The sequence below is a fragment of the Caretta caretta genome, chromosome 4 (assembly GCF_965140235.1).
Source record: "Caretta caretta isolate rCarCar2 chromosome 4, rCarCar1.hap1, whole genome shotgun sequence".
In the NCBI taxonomy this organism is placed as follows: Eukaryota; Metazoa; Chordata; order Testudines; family Cheloniidae; genus Caretta; species Caretta caretta.
In genome coordinates, this window is record NC_134209.1 from 136,667,416 (window position 1) to 136,689,056 (window position 21,641).

The 21,641-nt window shown below is 40.7% G+C and overlaps 1 protein-coding gene across 4 annotated transcripts; it reads left to right on the forward strand.

Moving 5' to 3' along the window:
- Nucleotides 1-292: 292 nt before the first annotated feature.
- On the forward strand, nt 293-20,786 carry SLBP (stem-loop histone mRNA binding protein). Of its 4 annotated transcripts, none has more exons than XM_048849124.2 (8): nt 293-514; nt 1,182-1,319; nt 6,266-6,370; nt 8,087-8,146; nt 8,422-8,553; nt 8,852-9,001; nt 17,463-17,547; nt 19,521-20,786. In XM_048849124.2, exons 1-8 carry the CDS (start codon nt 468-470, stop codon nt 19,635-19,637), a joined length of 834 nt encoding a protein of 277 aa, XP_048705081.1. In that variant the 5' UTR covers nt 293-467; the 3' UTR covers nt 19,638-20,786. The 4 variants fall into 4 exon arrangements, with proteins under 4 accessions (XP_048705081.1, XP_048705082.1, XP_048705083.1 ...); XM_048849125.2 differs by having other exon boundaries at nt 294-514; nt 1,185-1,319; XM_048849126.2 differs by lacking the exon at nt 293-514 and adding an exon at nt 653-1,069.
- Nucleotides 20,787-21,641: the final 855 nt, after the last annotated feature.

Sequence of the window (21,641 nt, forward strand, 5' to 3'; positions counted from 1 at the left end):
GAGCCCCTCAGAGAGGAAGGAGGGAGCGGGCGCGCGGCGCCAGCTGCAGGACGAGCCCACAAGGGCACTCATGGCGGGGGGGGGGTAGAGAAACATGCCCGCCCCCCCGTGCGAGGACTTGCGCCCGTTCCGAACCTCCATGTTCCCCTCGGGCGCTGATAGGGCAGGATCACTTCCCGGGCTGAAGGGGGGAGGGGGCTCTCCCGGCTTGAGACAGCAGGTTCTTTCTCGTCACAAACTCACGCCCCTCTCCTCGATGGTCGGGCCCTGGCCGCCAGCGCATGCGCTCTAATAGGAGGCGGGCGAGGGGCGTGTGTCGCGCGGGAGCGCAGCTCCCCGGTCAGTCTGTGCCGGCGGGAGGCGCGAGCGGGGTGACTTGAGGAGGCTGCGACCCCCCCCCCCCCCCCCGGCCCGTCATCGCGCATACCGGCTGTGGCCCCAGCGCTGCCCCGAGCCTCCAGCGCGCCATGTCCTTCCGCCAGAGGAGCCCCCACGGCGGCGGCGGCGAGAGCAGGTGGGCGGTGGCGGGGGCAGGTGTCTCCGGTCCCGCCGCTGCCCGCGGCGGCAGCGTCGCGGGGGAGCCGTTCCCCCCCCCCCCAGAGCGGCGGGGAAGTTTCCCGCCGAGAGGCAGCGCGGCCGGGTGACCCCGAGCCCGCCCGCCCGCCTCCGTTTTCGGGGGCAGCCCCTGGGCTCGTCCACAGACCGGGCTTGGTGTGACTCCTCCCTCGAACCCGGGCGGCCGAGGGCGCCCAGAGCCGGGGCATTTCCCCGGGCTGGTGAAAGCGGGCCGGGGGGTGTCACGTCTCATGAAGAGAAGCGCCACCCGGAGTCGGGGCGGGTATCCTGCGGGCTCGCTTGAAGTGAAGGAAGGGTCGGGCAGGGGGCGAAGAAACACATGGTCTTGGCATAGGCTCCCGGTACGGGAAAAGTGGGGGAGGGGATGCAGATTTGAGAGAGGGGACACCCAGGTTTTTAGATCCCCTTCCAGGAAGACAGCAGTTCCTGTGCAGATTCGAGTTGAGAAGCCTTTCAGGGACAAAATAGGGAACTGCTGGGTGTTGCGTTCAAGGTAAAAGTGGTGCCTGTATGCTTATTATTGCAATCTTTGTTGCATTGTGGCTGTAAAAGGTTACAAAGCCAGCATGTAAGTTTCACTTTTTAAAGACTGACCTATTTCCCAGCAGCCCACAACACCCAGCTCGTTGGTCTCAAGGAAGGAAACGTGGAGCAGATGGGAAACGCAGAAAACAGAATGATGCAGATTCGTCCGTTTTTGATGATGAAAACAAGTATGGACCCTCTGACAACAGGTTGGATAGGTATGTTTAATAAAGGATTTGTTCATAGAGTATGCAGCTGAAACAGGCTTGTGCTTCCTGTGCATGAGAAACAGTGAAACTGACCAGTATATTTTCACTTTCCAACCCTCCTGTGATATATCACTATCTAGTAACCTGGGGGGGAGAGCATGGGGAGAGAGAGACAGGGATTAAAGTACTAGTAGGGTGTAAAAACCAAGGAGTGAAAAACATTGCTTAGTGACTTTGTACCTTTTTATCTTGGAGCTACTTCCTGTGATGAATAAATAGCTGGGTTGTTCTTTTCTGCCCTGTTTTTTGTTAACGGCACCCCTGATCGCTGGAAGGCCTGAATCTGCTCATCTTGCACAGACTCTCAAAGCTAAATTATCTGCATCATGTGACCTTATGGTTGAGATGAGTGAGCAGAGAAGAGGGACTTGAGGGAGTGGCATGAGTTAAAGCTCATGGGAGCAGTTCCCAGGACTGGATGCTTTAGGGCTACTGCAGGAGCAGGGAAGCAGTGTGGATCGCTTTCCAAGGAGCTACTTTTAGCTTTGGAAGAATGCATGCAGGGGATCAATTTGAGGTCATACATTGTTCCCTGTTCATGCTGCTACTTTTTGCCCTCATCCACCAGGATGGGAAACGTCCGTTGAGCAGCAAAATAGGTCTGATAAGTAGGAACATTGGGATAAAATTAGAAAAGGTAAATTTGAGCTGCATATTGGAAAACATGCTCTCATGGTGAGGTATGTTAGGTTTTACAATCGTCAAAAGGGAGATTGTGGCTTCATTGATTAAAGTATTTAAGATTGGTCTGGACAGAGCACTGGACAACATACTGTAATGCCATAGATCCAAAGTTTCATATCGTGATGCAGTTTTGTGAGCTGCGGCAGCTCTAGAGCTCACTTACATGAAAAAGCAAGCATTAAGTAAACAAAGGTGGGGAAAATGCACTTTGTTGATATTGCCTTTCTGTGACAGGTAAATTACATCCTCCGTTATTTTATTTTTTTTGTAATCTGTGTAGTTGAATCGACACAGTCAATTAAAGAATGCTCTTGTGGAGGGAAGAAAACTGTTCTCCTTAACCTCTGAGGATATGACAAGAAGCACTGGGCTTAAATTGCAAAAAGGGCAGTTAAGGTTGGGCATTAGAAAAAAAATTCCTAACTGTCAGCGTGGTTAAGCACTGGAATAAATTGCCTAGGGAGGTTGTGGAATCTCTATCATTGTCTAACCTGTTCTCAAAAATCTCCAAACACCTGTCAGGGATGGTCTAGATAATTAGTCCTGCCATCAGTGCAAGGGACTGGACTAGATGACCTCTCGAGGTCCCTTCCAGTCCTACGATTCTGTGACTAAAAATATTAAAAAAAAAAAAAAAAAAATCCAATATGCATGATACACACACCAAGCATGGTTGTATTGGTATAAATTCAGATGCCTGGAAAAGCCCCTGGAAAGATTAGAAAAGTCCTGAAACTACTTCTGTACGTCACGGAGAAGTACTCTGCAGACTGCCAATTGCCTACCGATAGGGCCCTGTGAAAATTGTGGTTTCACAGACTGCATGGCAGGGTGGATTTGGTTTAAATCACTGGTCAGGAAGACTCGATTTAATCATGGTTTTCTACATAAAAGTGCATTCTTCATGGTTATAACCTTAACACACACTCTTCACAACTCAGAGATAGATGTAGGTTTCATCTTTAGAAGGTACAGACTATACATTTTTAAACAGTGATTTATTTTGAAAACTTTTCAGATTAGTTTTACAGCTATATCAGAAAATGAATGATTGTTTGGTTATTTCATTTAACAAAGGTAATTGAATCAGATATTTATGAAGTCACTGGAAGGTGAACTATCTCCGGTTCAACAGATTAATCATGAATATTATGAGGCTTTTCTTGCTGTGCTGTATTAGGAGGAGAACATCACCAGACAGACATTTCAATTTGTTTTATTTAACTAAAACAACAACTGTTAAGTATTCTGGATTTTTTTCTTCAACAGCAAACGTATAATATTTTAACAAAAAAAAGCCTATGTCCCTCGCTTCTCACATTTATCTCCAGACTTCTTCTCATTGTCCAAGTCTATTCTGCACCCAACAATCTTCTATTCATTGAACTTTTTGAAACTTTGCACTTTTAGAGAGAGGTAAGGGATTGACTCTGTGTACACATATTTACAGAGGGACAATAGAGTTGAGGTCTGTTATTTCTCACCTCTCTATTTATTTGAAAACATTTTTGCTGTTAACAAGCATGTTACCTCTGAAGACACACATCCACAGTTTGAGAACTGCAAAATTAAGCATTTCTGATGGTATCTTCTAGACTGAGTACTGAGTCCCATTAGGTAAATAGAGAGATTAACCTAAATAATCTATACAGAAGCCTGTGGAACCCCATATAATTGGGTCCCTAATCCATTAATTTTTGGAAGTCATTTACAAAACTTTTCTTAAACATTACCTGAATATATTGTCTCATACTATAGAATTAGAATTTATAATCCCTATTCCATGATGAGATATCTTTGAGCTATAGTGTATCTTAATTAAAACTATCTTTAGATTGCTTTTTTCCTCAAAAAGCATTTTATCAAAAAAATCTGATTTAAATAAAAAAATCTGGGTTTTTAAATCATTGATTTTTTTTTTTTTTTTTTTTTTTTTTTTTTGCTGCACAGGAATTGTGAAATTAGCCCATTTTTTCCAACGGCTGGGTGGTGGAAGCAGGCATTCCTGCTTTTGCCTCCCCACTGAGGACCCATCCGTTGGTGGAGAGGTTAGTGGGGCAGTGGGGGAGAGGTGGCAGGCTGGTCCTATTCTAGAGGGTAGGGGGAGCGTCTTTCACCAGTGGCCAACATCCAGGCGGCGGCGGCTGCTGCTGCAGCTTGCTGGCTGGCAAGGATGGGAGGGGGGGTGGTAGTGACAAGGTGGCCATTAGAAGTCCTGACCTAGCCAACCCCAGAGTGACCCACGCAGGCCCTGGGGAGACACCACAGTGCTATCTGGTGAGGAACTGAGTGGGTCCACACACCCCAGCATAGTGGCCACTATTGCTTGGGACACAAGCAGGTGTGTGTGGGTCTCCTTCTCCAGTGGGGTTATCAGTGTGGGGAGATGGATCCTGGTCTCATTAACTAAACCTGGACCTGCTGTGAATTTAAAAAAAAAATAAAAAAATTGTGATCCCCCTACCTCCCCAGGGCCACAGTGAGAACTAGTGCTCTAAGAAGTAGTCTTGCATCAGCAGAGTGATGAACTAGATTGCCTAAAAGAACTTTTCCCATCTCTGATTTTTACCGCAGACCACTCCTGGAGTCTTGTGCACAACTTTGGACACCATATTAGAGGAAAGATAGACTATTCAGCCTCCTAGTTGCAGTAACCAGAAATATACTCAGAGTTTAGGCAAAATGTCAGATCTGCTGCTTGTAGTGGTTTTTAATGTAATATAAAGTATGCTATTTTTTTCCTTCCCTACCTTAAAATCTGTAGTTTTTGTTTAACTGCAGAGGCCGGCATTATAAATGAGAATCTACCTACTGAAATGTGGTATTTTGAAAAGTGAATTGTCATTGAGTTCAGTGTTTGTGTCCCACTTCTGTTTCAAGGCTTCAGAATGTGCTCCATTTACAAGGAAGAAGTTTCTTATCCTATGACCCTGCAAACTCAATTTAGCAGTTGAAAGTCAAGCTTTGTTTGTGCCTTGTCTGTTGGCAGGCCAGATTCTCTCACCTGTGCATCCCCATTGCCTTAAATTACACTTGCATGGTCCCATTATCAGCTCTGCAATTTGTTGATGCCAAAAACATAACAGAATACAAATCTTTCCCCCTTAGCTGTCACACTGTCTATAGCGAGTGCCTACCTCAGGATGGACACCTGGATCACTGTACCAGTCTTGCCATGGAGTCAGTCTTTAGCCTCTCCAGTCTATCTTGCCATCCAGACAAACTGAACATTGTGATAAAAGGTTATTAAAACCTAAAATCACACCAGATCCGGTTTCTCCCAGTCCCAAGAGCCCATTTACACCAGATCTGTTGATATTCCAGATCTTAGACCAAAGACGATGCTGGCAGCCAGTTCTGTAGTAAACTAACTATAGGTTTATTAGCTTAAGAAAAAAGAGTTATTGAGAGGTTAAAGCAGGTAAAATATAACAGGTAAATCAGTTTGTAACTCCAGTGGTGACAGTGATGTAATAAACTTCTAGTTTCCCAAAAGCCTTTCGGGGCTACCCAGATTAATTCCGGGTATCTCCCTCTTCTCATTCAGTTATTCTGCCCTGTTAGAATCCAAACGTTCCAGAGATGATGGCTCATTTCTTGAATCCATATTTATAGCTCCTTTACACAAAAGCAAGCTGACAGTCTATCACCTGAGCTTTTCCCTTGAAGACGAGGTGTGAGAAATGGACATAGACTTTTGACCTCCCACCATATGCATAATGGCCACTCACTTTGAAATTAGCATTTTCTGTTAAAGTCCTTAAGTCCTTCTTTAGCATTTTACAAAATTTCCTTGATGGGTAATTTATTTATCAGGGTATTTACTGTGTAAATGTTTGCTACTACGTACATTATGACAGGAATAGATAAATGAAAACAGTACCAGTAACGTTCCACTAGTTTTCATGAAGTTTAAAAATCTGAATACATGCTTATATCTAACCATTACTTTGCTGTACACAAGTGAATTGACCTGAATATGCTCCAGCATGACCTGGTTATCCAGTGTCACAAGCTGTACAAGCTCTGCAATGGTAACTAGCCTGAAACTTTTTTATTAGTGCATGTATATATGATTGGATACACATAAGGAATACAATGAGTAAGCAGTTCTATTGAAAATACTTTTAATTAGCTACCAAATTAGAGATTAATTAGGTGGGGGAATTGGGATAACATTCCAGTTTTCATGCAGAGATTTTGTTTTTCAGTTTTACAACACCAGAAGGTCCTGGGCCCTTTTCAAGATGTTCAGACTGGGGATCTGTAGTTGAAGAAGATGAAATGAGGACCAATGTTAATAAAGAAATTGCAAGGTACCATAGGTTATATATGATTGGAGTTGCAAAGAAGACCTGTTCTTGTAGAGAGGATTGGGCCAAAAGAAATCTGATGAGGTTCAATAAGGATAAGTCCAGGGTCCTGCACTTAGGACGGAAGAACCCAATGCACAGCTACAGACTAGGGATCGAATGGCTAGGCAGCAGTTCTGCGGAAAAGGACCTAGGGGTGACAGTGGACGAGAAGCTGGATATGAGTCAGCAGTGTGCCCTTGTTGCCAAGAAGGCCAATGGCATTTTGGGATGTATAAGTAGGGGCATTGCCAGCAGATCGAGGGACGTGATCGTTCCCCTCTATTCGACATTGGTGAGGCCTCATCTGGAGTACTGTGTCCAGTTTTGGGCCCCACACTACAAGAAGGATGTGGATAAATTGGAGAGAGTCCAGCGAAGGGCAACAAAAATGATTAGGGGACTGGAACACATGACTTATGAGGAGAGGCTGAGGGAGCTGGGATTGTTTAGTCTGCAGAAGAGAAGAATGAGGGGCGATTTGATAGCTGCTTTCAACTACCTGAGAGGTGGTTCCAGAGACGATGGTTCTAGACTATTCTCAGTGGTAGAAGAGGACAGGACAAGGAGTAATGGTCTCAAGTTGCAGTGGGGGAGGTTTAGGTTGGATATTAGGAAAAACTTTTTCACTAGGAGGGTGGGGAAACACTGGAATGCGTTACCTAGGGAGGTGGTAGAATCTTCTTCCTTAGAAGTTTTTAAGGTCAGGGTTAACAAAGCCCTGGCTGGGATGATTTAATTGGGGATTGGTCCTGCTTTGAGCAGGGGATTGGACTAGATGACCTCCTGAGATCCCTTCCAACCCTGATATTCTATGATTCTAGTCATAGCTGCTTTTTTACCTTCGGTATTACAGCAGTACAATAATGAAATATCACTTATGGCTGTCATATATAGGGACAAGTTCTGATTTCTGTTCCCAGGCCAGCTTAGACTTAGAAATACTGTAAAAGTGATGTGATGTAGTCCTTTTGAAGGAGGTGACCAACATCACTGATCTGCCAACAGTCTAGCAGATACAGGATTGGCTTGCTGTGAGATTGACTGACTCTCTTTGAATGTCATTCCATCCACTACTCATCTGTTTGCATGGTAATTATTGTGATAAGACTTGAGGTGGAGTTTTGAAAGATGAATCTTCAGATTCCAAGAGAGAAATGAAGGACCCATTTCCATGATGGAAAAATGCTTACCGTGCACCTATGATTTGAACTTCACTGATGATTAAGGTCAGAAGGAACCCACTATCCTCATCCTCTAGTCTGACCTCCTGCACATTGAAGGCCACAGAACCTTACCCACCCACTCCTGAAATAGACTCCTAACCTCTGGTTGATTTACTGAAGTCTTCAAATTATGATTTAAAGACTTCAAGTTACAGAGAATCCACCATTTACACTACTTTAAACCTGCAAATGACCCGTGCCCCATGCTGCAGAGAAGGGCAGGGAACCTGGGTTTTTTTGCCTATCTGACCTGGTGAAAATTCCTTCCCAACCCCAAATACGGCGGTCAGTTAGACCCTGAGCATGTGGGCAAGGCCAGCCAGCCAATGTTGCAGTGAAGATGAACATTAATAGAGGTTACATTAATTATGCAGTGGAAACAATTTATGAAAGTAACATACATTTTTCTTATATTTTAAACAAGTATTTATACTGAATAAACTGTCTTTTCTAGATACAAAAGAAAGCTCTTGATAAATGAATTTGCAAGAGAAAGGAAGTCCTCTTCTGGAAGGTAAGTGTAAATTCATCTCTTGAGATCAAAGGAAAAAATATCCTGCAATCGTTACTTTTAAACTCCTTGCATGTCCATGATTTTCTTGTTGTAAATAATCAACTTGAGGTAATTTGTTTTAACAAGTTCACCTTGTAACATGCTAATTCAACAAAATCCTGAACAGTTCAGAGATAAACCGAATTAGTGCAGCAGGTCTGAGGATTGCTGCAGCTGTGTGTTCTGGTGCTCACAAGATCATAATGCAATTCAAATCTAGATATATTTTTCTTTAGTTCTGATTCAAAGGAATCCACTGTAGCAGTAGAACTTGAGACAGATGAAGTGGTTCTGATGAGAAGGCAAAAACAGATAAATTATGGAAAAAACACAATTGCATATGACAGATACATTAAAGAAGTTCCAAGGTAAGTTTCAGTGGTGTACTATAAATATGTAAACATTGTGCATGTCTGGTTCTTCACATTTGATTACTTATTAAATTTGTTTCTAGACCAAACTTCCTGGGGTGGAGGAGGGAGAAACCTGAGCCGCACAATAATCAAGAGGCTTAACTGTCTTAAATACCTGCCTGGGTTTAGAACCAACCCAAAATATTCTGAGAATGGGATTTAATAGGCTTCCAGTGTTAGACAAATTTAGTCACTTTAAAGATTATTTGAAAAGCTATAGTGGAATTTTCATGACAATTTTCTAAATAAATAGGTGTCATCGAGTACCAGGGGTCCATCCCAGAACTCCAAATAAATTTAAGAAGTATAGCCGTAGGTCCTGGGACCAGCAGATCAGACTCTGGAAGGTTGCTTTGCATTCTTGGGACCCTCCTGCTGAAGAAGGAAGTGACTTGCAAGCAATGTATGTATCAAACAAACAATTTTTTCTTCTAATATATTTTTCTTCAGAAAATATGACTATGCTATCATCTGAGTCCTCTATTGAACATTTTAATTCATCTGCAGCTTTTCAAAGTGATTAAAGCAGTATTAAGTGTTCGCACCGTATAAACACTTTTCTATTTTTAGCTGAGTTCCAATTCAGTTCACCTTTAGTCGGAATATGTAAGACTCACCTGGCTCTCCATATTTAGCAAGCCTGTGGCTTCCATTGTCATCAAGGATAACTTCTGTTCCAAGTCCTTAAGGCTACCTTTTGCCAAATTTTAGTGCTATATCTTAGTAAACCCAAGAAGTTACTATTAAGGGCTTCAGAGTAACAGCCGTGTTAGTCTGTATTCGCAAAAAGAAAAGGAGTACTCGTGGCACCTTAGAGACTAACCAATTTATTTGAGCATGAGCTTTCGTGAGCTACAGCTCACTTCATCGGATGCTTGAAGGCCCTGCCTGTCAGAACCTAAAGTTCATTCTAGTCAATAGATTAAACAAGCCCCCCTGTCACCGTTATTTCATATCTGAAGCACTGTTCTGGCACAACAAAAATTGGCAGAAACTATATCTATCTATCTTATGTTCAGAATGGTATAAATCAGCAATACTTGCAGCTCAGGAGCCTCTGTTTAAGTGGCTCTTTGCAGCACATGATATTAAAATGTGTGATTTTAATAATTAATCAGGAGGCTTTTACTATGTTATTAACCAATTGTAGTTGATAGGCTAGTCAGTTAATCACAGTTAATTCACATGATTAACTACAAAAAATTAATTTCCGTTTAATCAGTTAATACATTCTAATTTTACATTTTCAAATATAATTTCAATTACAACACAAAATACAAAGTGTACAGTGCTCACTTTATTTTTATTACAAATATTTGCACTGTAAAAAAAGTTTTTTTCAAATACCGCATACAAGTACTGTAGTGCACCTTACAAATGTAGATTTTTTGTTTTGTTACACAACTGTTTTGTTTTTGAATGCAATGTAAAACTTCAGAGACTACAAGTCCTTTCAGCCAATTGCTAAGACAAACAAATTTGTTTACATTTATGGGAGATAATACTGCCTGCTTCTTATTTACAGTGTCACCTGAAAGTGAGAACAGCCATTGGCATGGCACTTTGGTAGCTGGCGTTGAAAGGTATTTACGTACCAGATATGCTAAACATTCATATGTCCCTTCATGCTTTGGCCACCGTTCCAGAGGACATGCATCCATGATGACGAGTTCTGCTCGATAACCATCCAAAGCAGCTCAGAGTGATACACGTTAATTTTCATCATTTCAACAGAAGGTTGACTTTCTCTTGTTTCGGATTCTGCAGTTTCCACATTGGAGTGTTGCTCTTCTAAAACTTCTGACAGCATGTTCCACATCTTATCCCTCTCAAATTTTGGAAGGCACTTCAGATTCTTAAATCTTGGGTTGAGTGCTGTAGTTATCTTTAGAAATCTCACATTGGCACCTTCTTTGTGTTTTGTCAAATCTGCAGTGAAAGTGTTCTTAAATCAAACGTGCTGGGTCATGATCTGAGACTGCTAGAACATGAAATATATGGCAGAATGTAGGTAAAACACAGCAAGAGACAGACAATTCTTACCCAAGTAGTTCAGTCACAAATTTTAATTAATGCATTATTTTTTAACGAGTGTCATCAGCATGGAAGCATGTCTTCTGGAATGGTGGCTGAAGCATGAAGGGGCATACGAATGTTTAGCATATCTGGCACATAAATAAATACCTTGCAATGCTGGCTACTAAAGTGCCATGCCAATGCAAAGTCTCACTTTCAGGTGACATAATAAATAAGCGGGCAGCATCCTATCCTGTAAATGTAAATAAACTTGTTTGTCTGAGCGATTGGCTGAACAAGAAGTAGGACTGAGTGGACTTGTAGGCTCTAAAGTTTTACACTGTTTTGTTTTTAAGTGCAGGTATGTAACAAAAAATACATTTGTAAGTTGCACTTTCATGATAAAGAGATTGCACTACAGTACTTGTATTTTTCAGTTCACCACATACTATTTTTACAGTGCAAATATTTGTAACAAAAAATAGTGAGCACTGTACACTTTGTATTCTGTGTTGTGATTTAAATCAATATATTTGAAAATGTAGAAAAACGTCCAAAAATATTTATAATAAAGTTCAGTTGGTATTCTAGAATTGTTTTAGTGTAACTAACTGTGATGTTAATTGCAATTATTCATAATTATTTTTTTGATCATTTGACAGCCCTAGTAGTTAATAAAATAATGACTTGGTCAGTCATTTCGCTATGAGAATAAAATAAATAAATATTTCCCCTGTCATTCCATTTAAATATGAAAATATATATATAGTAAATGAAACAATGAATTCACTCTACTGGCTGTATTGGGTAATGTTGATCCCTAATTTGGGTCCTGAACCACTGAAGTCTGAGCATCACTGGTATGAATAACACAAAGCAATTTAGGCATTGTTGCCCTGTTTTGCTGTGGCAGTGCGAATCATAGAATATCAGGGTTGGAAGGGACCTCAGGAGGTCATCTAGTCCAACCCCCTGCTCAAAGCAGGACCAATCCCCAATTAAATCATCCCAGCCAGGGCTTTGTCAAGCCTGACCTTGAAAACTTCTAAGGAAGGAGATTCTACCACCTCCCTAGGTAACGCATTCCAGTGTTTCCCCACCCTCCTAGTGAAAAAGTTTTTCCTAATATCCAACCTAAACCTCCCCCACTGCAACTTGAGACCATTACTCCTTGTCCTGTCCTCTTCTACCACTGAGAATAGTCTAGAACCATCGTCTCTGGAACCACCTCTCAGGTAGTTGAAAGCAGCTATCAAATCCCCCCTCATTCTTTTCTTCTGCAGACTAAACAATCCCAGTTCCCTCAGCCTCTCCTCATAAATCATGTGTTCCAGTCCCCTAATCATTTTTGTTGCCCTTCGCTGGACTCTCTCCAATTTATCCACATCCTTCCAGTAGTGTGGGGCCCAAAACTGGACACAGTACTCCAGATGAGGCCTCACCAATGTCGAATAGAGGGGGACGATCACGTCCCTCGATCTGCTCGCTATGCTCCTACTTATACATCCCAAAATGCCATTGGCCTTCTTGGCAACAAGGGCACGCTGCTGACTCATATCCGGCTTCTCGTCCACTGTCACCGCTAGGTCCTTTTCCGCAGAACTGCTGCCTAGCCATTTGGTCCCTAGTCTGTAGCTGTGCATTGGGTTCTTCCATCCTAAGTGCAGGACCCTGCACTTACCCTTATTGAACCTCATCAGATTTCTTTTGGCCCAATCCTCCAATTTGTCTAGGTCCCTCTGTATCCTATCCCTGCACTCCAGCGTATCTACCACTCCTCCCAGTTTAGTATCATCTGCAAATTTGCTGAGAGTGCAATCCACACCATCCTCCAGATCATTTATGAAGATATTGAACAAAACCGGCCCCAGGACCGACCCCTGGGGCACTCCACTTGACACTGGCTGCCAACTAGACATGGAGCCATTGAACTCTTTGCTCTGAGTAGTTCCCCTTGTGCTGTTCTTGACACCATCTCATGTATAGATGGCATCCTGCTATCACTTACTCTGTTTGCCTCAGACATAGCAAGAAGACTTTAAAGGCAACACTAAAATGGTGCCTAGATTCCTGCTCATTTGAATCTGTTGGATATTGGCAGTGTGGGTCAGTAGTCCCGAAGATTATATAACTCACTATTTTTAGTGGTTTCAGGTGTACTTTCTATGCAGTCTTTAGCCATACAAATAGAAGAATAAAACAGCTTAACCCAAGAGAATGAAACACAAAGGCTTTTCTTCCTGATTTCATCAGGAAGACTGGAGCATAAAGGGCAAAGGTTGACTTGTTAAAGGCTTGTTAATTTAAAGTTAATCTCTATTTGGGACAGATTTGTGCTTTTCTGTATTGAGCTGGCTCATTACAATCTAATAAACTTTGTGGAATTAAACTCCACAATATCAGTGTGTGTAAGATAAATAGTTGTAGAGATTGAACACAATACATAAAATGATTAGGACAAATGTGCAAAATTATACTAATGGGATATCAGTTTAATAATCTTTAGTTTTCAGGCATAAACAACTTTTTTCCAAATATATTAGAAATTGCAATTTCCATCATTAGTAGCGTTTGCTTGCTTTGCTCAAGCTGATGGAAGTAGCAAAGAATGCAGGAAGATGTTTTTGATCCAAACAACTGACAATTAAAATTATAATTGCTGACTGTTAAAAACCTGAAGTACGGTGTGAGGGACCATACAATTTAAATGAATAAAAGCCCTGGAACTCAATTATGGGTTCCCAAAACAATTAATAGTCCCCCAGATCTGGGTTTAAGTGACTTGCTCAGCTTCACATAGGAAGATTTGGTGAGGTGGGGATAGAACTGAGCTCTCCCAAGGCATCAAAGAGACATTATTAAGGGGACAAGAGCAAACTATCCCACTGGCTAGGAAAGAAAGGAAGTATGGCAAGAGACCACCCTGGCTAAACCAGGAGATCTTCAATAATTTAAAACTCAAAAAAAAAAAAAGGTCCTACAAAAAGTGGAAACTCAGTCACATTAAAGGATGACTATAAACAGATAACACAAGTATATAGGGATAACATTAAAAAAGCCCAGGCACAAAATGAGATCAAACTAGCTAGGAACATAAAAGGTAACAAGAAAACATTGTACAAATACATTAGAAGCAAGAGGAAGACCAAGGACAGAGTAGGCCTGATACTTAATTGCGGGGGGGGAAGAAACAATAACAGATAATGTGGAAGAGGTCCTTACTGACTTCTTTGTTTTGCTTTTCAACAAGAAGGTTGGTGGTGATTGGACGACCAACATAGTGAATGCCAGTGAAAATGAGTGGATCAGAGCCTAAAATAAGGAAAGAACAAGTTAAAAATTATTTAGACAAGTTAATGTCTTCAAATCACCAGGGTCTGATGAAATGCATCCTAGAATGCTCGAGGAGATACTTGCTAATGGCTCAGATATCTTTGAAAAGTCATGGAAGACATTCCAGAAGACTGGAAAAGGGCAAATATAGTGCCCATCTATAAAAAGGGAAATAAGGACAACCCGGGAAATTATAGACCAGTCACCTTAACTTCTGTACCTGGAAAGATAATGGAGCAAATAATTAAGAAACCAATTTGCAAACACACTTAGTGAGTATCATTAAGTAACTTAAGTAACAGTTAGCATGGATTTGTCAAGAACAAATCATGTCAACCAACCTGATAGCTTTCTTTGACAGGGTAGCAAGCATTGTGGATGAGGGGGAAGTGGTAATGTGGTATATCTTGACTTTAGTATGGCTTTTGATACTGTCTCGCATGAACTTCTCATAAACAAACTAGGGAAACACAACCTAGATGGAGCTACAATAAGGTGGGTGCATAACTGGTTGGAAAATCGTTTCCAGAGAGTAGTTATCAGTGGTTCACAGTCATGCTGAAAGGGCATAACAAGGGGGGTCCCGTGGGGATCGGTTCTGGGTCCAGTTCTGTTTAATATAGTATAGTAATTTAGATAATGCCATAGAGAGTACACTTGTAAAGTCTGTGGACGATACCAAGCTGGAAGGGGTTGCAAATGCTTTGGAGGATAGGATTAAAATTCAAAATGATCTGGACAAACTGGAGACATGGTCTGAAGTAAATAGGATGAAATTCAATAAGGACAAATGCAAAGTACTCCACTTAGGAAGGAACAATCAGTTGTACACATACAAAATGAAAAATGACTGCCTAGGAAGGAGTACGGCGGAAAGGGATCTGGGGGTCATAGTGAATCACAAGCTAAATATGAGTCAACAGTGTAACAGTGTTGCACAAAAAGCAAATGTCATTCTGGGATGTATTAGCAGGAGTGTTGTAAGCAAGACACGAGAAGTAATTCTTCCGCTCTACTCCACGCTGATTAGGCCTCAACTGGAGTATCGTGTCCAGTTCTGGGCACCACATTTCAGGAAAGATGTGGACAAATTGGAGAAAGTCCAGAGAAGAGCAACAAAAATGATTAAAGGTCTAGAAAACATGACCAATGTGGGAAGATTGAACAAATTGGGTTCATTTAGTCTGGAAAAGAGAAGACTGAGAAGGGACTTGATAACAGTTTTCAAGAACGTAAAAGGTTGTTACAAGGAGGAGGGAGAAAAATGTTTTTTTCTTAACCTCTGAGGATAGGACAAGAAGCAATGGGCTTAAATTGCAGCAAGGGAGGTTTAGGTTGGACATTAGGAAAAAATTCCTAACTGTCAGTGGTTAAGCACAGGAATAAATTGCCTAGGGAGGTTGTGGAATCTCCATCACTGGGGATTTTTAAGAGCAGGTTGGACAAACACCTGTCGGGGATGAAATAGATAGTACTTAGTCCTGCCTTGAGTGCAGGGCACTGGACTAGATGACCTCTCGAGGTTCCTTCCAGATCCATGATTCTATTTGCCTGCCTTAATCACAAAGCCATCCTTTTCCCTTCCTGCAGTCCCCTGCCTTGTTCTCTATATATGCTCCTACTTCTATAGTGAAAGAGGCAGGGATCCTACAGACAGCCTCATTCACTACACAACCCTGATTAATTCCCTCAGCACCATCCTGTTCACTGTATGAGGCTGAATCCTGTGGAGGAAATAGTATGTGATCATGTAATTAAAGATAGTAGTATAATGCATACACAATGCAGCTGAATTAAGGATGCCTTTGCAGTCTACATTATGGCATTTCCTCACTAAAGTGCTTGATTGTAACAGCCCTATCATGCACAGTTGGTAGGCTTTGAATCCTGAACCTTTGGTACAGGAGCACAGTGTAAGATACAAGATCATTTTCTTCTGCTACCAGCTAATATAATCCCTGGGAGAATGGGCTGCTGGGACCATGTGCTGGGTTTGAGGAGGATGCATTTTGTGCGGGGAGGGGGAAGAGGGGATATCTCTTCTCCCCCAGGAGGAAGTTAAGGATTAAGCGCATAGTCATTTTTAGCTTTTTTTCAAAACTTATTTATCTGAGCCCAGGAAACATCTGACATTTCCGAAGAATGAAATGGGAACCATGGTTTCAAGAAAATCCCAAAGCCCTCTCCAGAAATGGGAACCATGCCTTCAAGAAAATCCCAAAGCCCTTTTTTACTTAACTAATTTATTTTTAGATCAAATTAGGGATTTTCTACCCCATGTCGTCTTTGTGTAGTAGATATCAAGAGAATGTGGCTTGGAGATTAAAACATCTGCAATCTGGCAGATGGGGCACCCTGCTTTAGTAATATCTAGCTCTTATATCACACTTTCCCCCCCAATTGATTTCAAAATCCTTTATAAAGGAGGTCAGTATCATTACCCTCATTTCCCAAGGGAAACTGGCACAGAGGCAAAGGTACCTGTTTCTGGATTGTGGGGGGAAAACATCCTGTGCTTTGCTTTTGAAGGCCTTGTCTACACTAGATCTATTTCTCTAAAAGTTAACTGACTATCAGCAGTAGTGACAGTGGAATGCTAGAATAAACAAGGTACTAGTAATTTACTACCATGCTGTCTAAACAAGTTCTGAGCAGAGCTAGATGACGCTAGGTAAAATGCCAGTGGGAAGTCAAAGCTAGCTTTCCTACTGTTTGTAGCAACAGTGGGAACATTTAAAAAGCTGCCTACTGAAGAAATAGGGGAGTGTCTAAAAATAGGAAAAAAAAATAAAGACTGCTACTAGAAGGGAAGGGAGAAGAGATCTCTTCATTCACCAAACTTTGTGAGCTGAGGGGGACCAGGTGTGTAGTGGTTTTTTTTTGTTTTTTTTTTTTTCTTGCTGCATCTTCCTTGGAGACAGCTGGCAAAACACTCCTCTTCCCAGTTTTCTACAAGCTTTCTCACTAGTTTCTGTTACTGCATATTGAGGGTCCTCAGAGTTGATCATCATCCCCTCACCAATGCGTGATACCTTTCCTGGCACCCCCACCAAGGTTAGACAGGTTCCTAGAAGAACAGCTGCAACTCACCATGTTAATTGGTAGAATCTTGCTTTGATCTCTTGCTCCAAACATAGTAAAAGCATGCTGGTTGTTTCTAGCATCAGCAAATGGATTTTTAGATTAAAAGAGCTTTGCTTATCTTTAATGTGACTTGTGAGAGACATTCTTTAGTAAGATTCATGTTGTCATTTCAGACAGTTAAACTTACAAAAAATTGACCTCCTGAATTGAAAAGAACACACAAGGTTATGAATTCCTAAAGTGATGCACCAAGTTCATTGCAAGCAATGCAGGATTTTTTTATTGAATCTGAGTGTTGCATGCAGCGATTTCCTTAAGTGACACAGCTGTTGGAATCACACTACTTCCTTAAACTATACCATAGTTTAGTAGACTGCATCATTGGGAGATTTTAACTTGCTCTAAATCTCTGAATCGTTTTAATTTTATAGCAGTCCAGTTGATCTTGGGGAGATGGAGACAGAATCCATAGGAAGTAATTCTACTGAATCTCAAGCAAGCTCTCAAGACAATTATGTAAGTAATATTTTGCCATAATTATTCAACTAAACTGTATTTCAGATGAATAATTAGGGCTGTCATAATTTAAAGCACAGTTAATAGCAAGATTAAAAAGTAGTGATTAATCAGTTTTAATCACCCTGTTAAACAATAATAGAACACCAATTGAAATGTATTATAAATATTTTTGGATGTTTTTCTACATTTTCAAATATATTGATTTCAATTACAACACAAAATACAAAGTGTACAGTGCTCACTTTATATTTTTATTACAAATATTTTCAATGTAATAAAGATTAAAGAAATAGTATTTTTCAGTTGCCCTCAAAGTACTGTAGAGCAATCTCTTTATCATGAAAGTGCAACTTTAAAAATGTTGAATTTCTTTTGTGTAACTGCACTCAAACAAAACAATGTAAAAATTTTTAGCGCTTACAAGTTGAAGCATGAAGGGGCATATGAATGTTCAGCATATCTGGCATCTAAATACTTTGCAATGCCAGCTACAGTAGTGCCATGAGAACACTTGTTCTCACTTTCAGGTAACATTCTAAATAAGCGGGCAGCATTATCTCCCATAAATATAAACAAACTTGTTTGTCTTAGTGTATGGCTAAACAAGAAGTAGGACTGAGTGAATTTGTATGAGGTGAATTGAAAAATACGATTTCTTTTGTTTATCTTCTTTACAGTGCAAATATTTAACATAAAGTGAACACTGTACACTTTGTATTCTGTGTTGTAATTGAAATAAATATATTTGAAAATGTAGAAAAACATCCAAAACTATTTATAGTAAATTTAATATGGTGTTCTATTATTTAACAGTGTGGTTAAAATTGCAATTAACCACAGTTTTTCAATCTAGTTAATTTGGTTTGTGTTAGTCACATGTGTTAACTGTGATTAATTGAAAAACCTATTAATAATCAACTTTTTGCTGCTCTCACAGTTGTTTCCTAAAGTGTGAGGTTGTGCCCCACCCCTCCCCTCAGATTAGCCAGAGATGCGTGAACAAACCACTTAATTGTTCGTCAAGGTCTGAGTTTTCATTTAAAGACTAGCTATATGGTTGTGAAAAAACTCTTGGTCATATTTTCAAGTATAACTAATCTAGCAATGCCTGAGTTTGCAGAAAGCCTGAAATAATACTTCAGTGGGTACTAACTCAGATGCCATTGATGATTTTTTAATGTTAACATTAAATATTTCACTTTTCAAAGTATGTAAGAAAGGGGAACATGTCGTGAAATGCATGATCTTCTGAGATCACTCATTTTGGGTATGCCTTTAACAACACATGAAGATTGAAATGGGGCGTAAGGCTATGAGTCAGTCGCAGATTCTGTGGTTTGTTTTGTTTGTTTGTTTGTTTTTTTGTATGAGGCCTTCACAACTTCCTCAAAATTCCACTAATTCAGCCCCTGGGTGGTGGGCAGTTGCCCTGCTTGCTACCTCCTAACACTGGCCCTATGTACACTTTTGTGATTTATTGTTTGTTTCCTGTATCCTGTCTAACTTTCAATAACCATGCTTGTGCCAAAATCATAGCCTTCGGCCTAAAGAGGACTCAGCTTTCAAAAGTTTGGAGAAGACTGAAGTAGTCTAAAATGTTGTGACCTCTTGAGCAAAAAACAGCAGTACAAGAAGGTCTAGCATTCTGTACAGACTGCTTCCAACTCTGCTGCTTCTGATATAGTACTGTTTGTACAGAGCTTTAGTAGACACTTGTGATAAATCATATACATAGATGCAACATCCCAAGGGCAGTCTTTTAAAAGGTGGTGTATGTTCAAGCATTCACTAAGACTAAGTTACTGAAATTGGTTTGGATCTGCCTTTAATACATCACATATGATACTTTAGTGAAAATAGGAAGGTCTAAATGAAATACAGAAATAATGGAATATGAAGATGAAATATTAAATAGATGAGGTGCATGCTGATCTTAATTTCTTAATCATTAATGTAATTTTCTGTTCTAGGATACCTTTTCTGGCACGCCCACCAAGGTTAGACATGTTGACTATCGGGTGGAAGGCGAATTTGACTTGGAGGCATGTTTGAATGAGCCACTTAAAGACTTCAGTACTGTGAGCTAAGTGGTGCTCTGTGCAGGCTGTTCTAAGGAAAACATTCTTTTAAAAGTTTGTGAAATGTTCGCCTGGTATACTCAAACTGGATGTTGTTCCCTACCTGTCAATAGTGCAGAAGCTTAAGCAAGTTAAAGGGCTGTTCCTTAATTTGTGGTCTGTCTACGTATTTTCTGGACCAAATTTGTGTAAAGAATAGAACTTAAGTTGTGTGACTTCCTGTTTGACTTCTAATTTATGTATATCAGATGATTTTACAAGACTACTTTTTTATAATTATTCAGAAGATGGAACTAGTCATAGAAGAAACAGCCAAAGGCAACACTGCTATCCTTCAGCAAACTTAGTTCTGTAAAACTTCAGGTTGTCATTCATTTCCCCATATGTGAGTTTATTGCTTAAGTGCTCTGTTGGCAGTCCACAGAGCAATGTATCCACAGAACAGGATAAGCAGGTGTGGTTTGAGATTTTGCATGCTGCCCTGCTACTGCGTGAACCAACTCTCCTGCAAAGCCTGCCTACAGAGGGTGAGGGGAATTTAAATTCAATACCAGCTGAATCCATGGCCTCTCAACAGATAAACTGAAATTTTTATTTCATGTAGCTACAATGACCTGTAACAACTTTAGCTCATTATTGGACTAGATACTTGAACTATTGATCTAGAAGTGGGGAGGGCTCTGTCCTTGTTTCAAGAATCACCCAACCTCTAACTTTCACTTTGATTTCCCTTAATTGGCAAAGATATTTGTGTAAGTGCTTTTTCCACATTACAAGGTTTTCCTTTTTCTGATTCATTTAAAGTAAATTCCTTTCATCTGCAAAAGCTTATTTTGTAATGGTGGGAAAGGACATAATATGTAAGTTTAATATGGAAACCCCATTTAAAAAACAAAACTGAAGTGTGGCAGCGATGCATTAAGAAGCTGTAGCCTAAATTTGGTACCTGTAAATAGTCATGGATAGACATAACTTATCTAACACTTAGAGAAAAATAAACAATATATCTAGGGAAAGTGCTTGATTTGTATTCACTGTTTTTAATGTAAAACTGTTGTAAATGATAACTTTGTACATACATTCTGCTGAAAGCAGTTAATGTTTCTATTGCTTTTGTATGGGACAGTGTTGCTAAAAATAAATACATTAAATATGAAATATTTACAAGTAGTTTTTGTTAAATTTTTTCCTTATGGAAGTAGTAAGAATGAGATTGCTTGAGCTTTCTTCAAAGTAACAATCTAATGAAGTCTTGGATGCATGCTATGCCTAGGAATGGCATGACAGCTAGATATGCTCTAGACCACCTCCTTACCTAGCATAGCATGTGACATGAGTTTCCTCCCTATCTCTGCCCTCTGTTACATATGATATCAGGGTGGGGGGGAAAGGTGGAGTGATTTTTTTCCATTCCGTAAAATGGAAATTCCTGCTTCACAGGGTGTGCTATGAGAATTGAAGTTTATAAAGTTCTGAGTACTTTTATTCATAGGCAGCACCGGGCTCTCTTGTCATAATGGGTGTTCAGGAAGGATCCAAAGAGGAAGGGCTGCTAACGTAACGCCCAGGGAAAAGAATCCTAAGACACTGGATCGGTTCATCAAAAAAGTCTACTCTGACAGTCTCCAACTGTGCATTGCCAATGACAAGGTGTGTTTGGCAAAATATGATTATCTGCACTGGAACAAATTGTCTTAGTTTATGGAAAGAGTTAAAATCATCATGCCAGAGGTGCAACCCACAGCTAAAATATCCATGCAGGTTGCTTTGGATGCATCTGATACAGCTGTGTGCATCATGGCCACAACAGTGGCAGTGTGAAGATCATCCTGGCTCCAGTCATCAAGAATACTCAGGAAGGTCAAAACCAAGATCATGGGTCTTCCATCTTCAACTCAGAGATCAACAAGGGCCTCTGCTCATTAAAGGACTGTAGAGCTGCTTTACATTCTTTGGGATTGTGCACTCCATCCCCAAGGAGAAAGCAAGCCAGAGCTCAAATCTCCTTCGGAT

What these genes read in the sequence shown, in the direction of transcription:
- SLBP (XM_048849126.2), top strand. Translation starts at nt 807, where the DNA reads ATGAAGAGAAGCGCCACCCGGAGTCGGGGCGGGTATCCTGCGGGCTCG. An exon ending in TACATTAAAGAAGTTCCAAG is followed by an intron (nt 8,554 to 8,851) that starts GTAAGTTTCAGT and finishes CTAAATAAATAG; the next exon opens with GTGTCATCGAGTACCAGGGG. An exon ending in GGAAGTGACTTGCAAGCAAT is followed by an intron (nt 9,002 to 17,462) that starts GTATGTATCAAA and finishes TTAATTTTATAG; the next exon opens with CAGTCCAGTTGATCTTGGGG.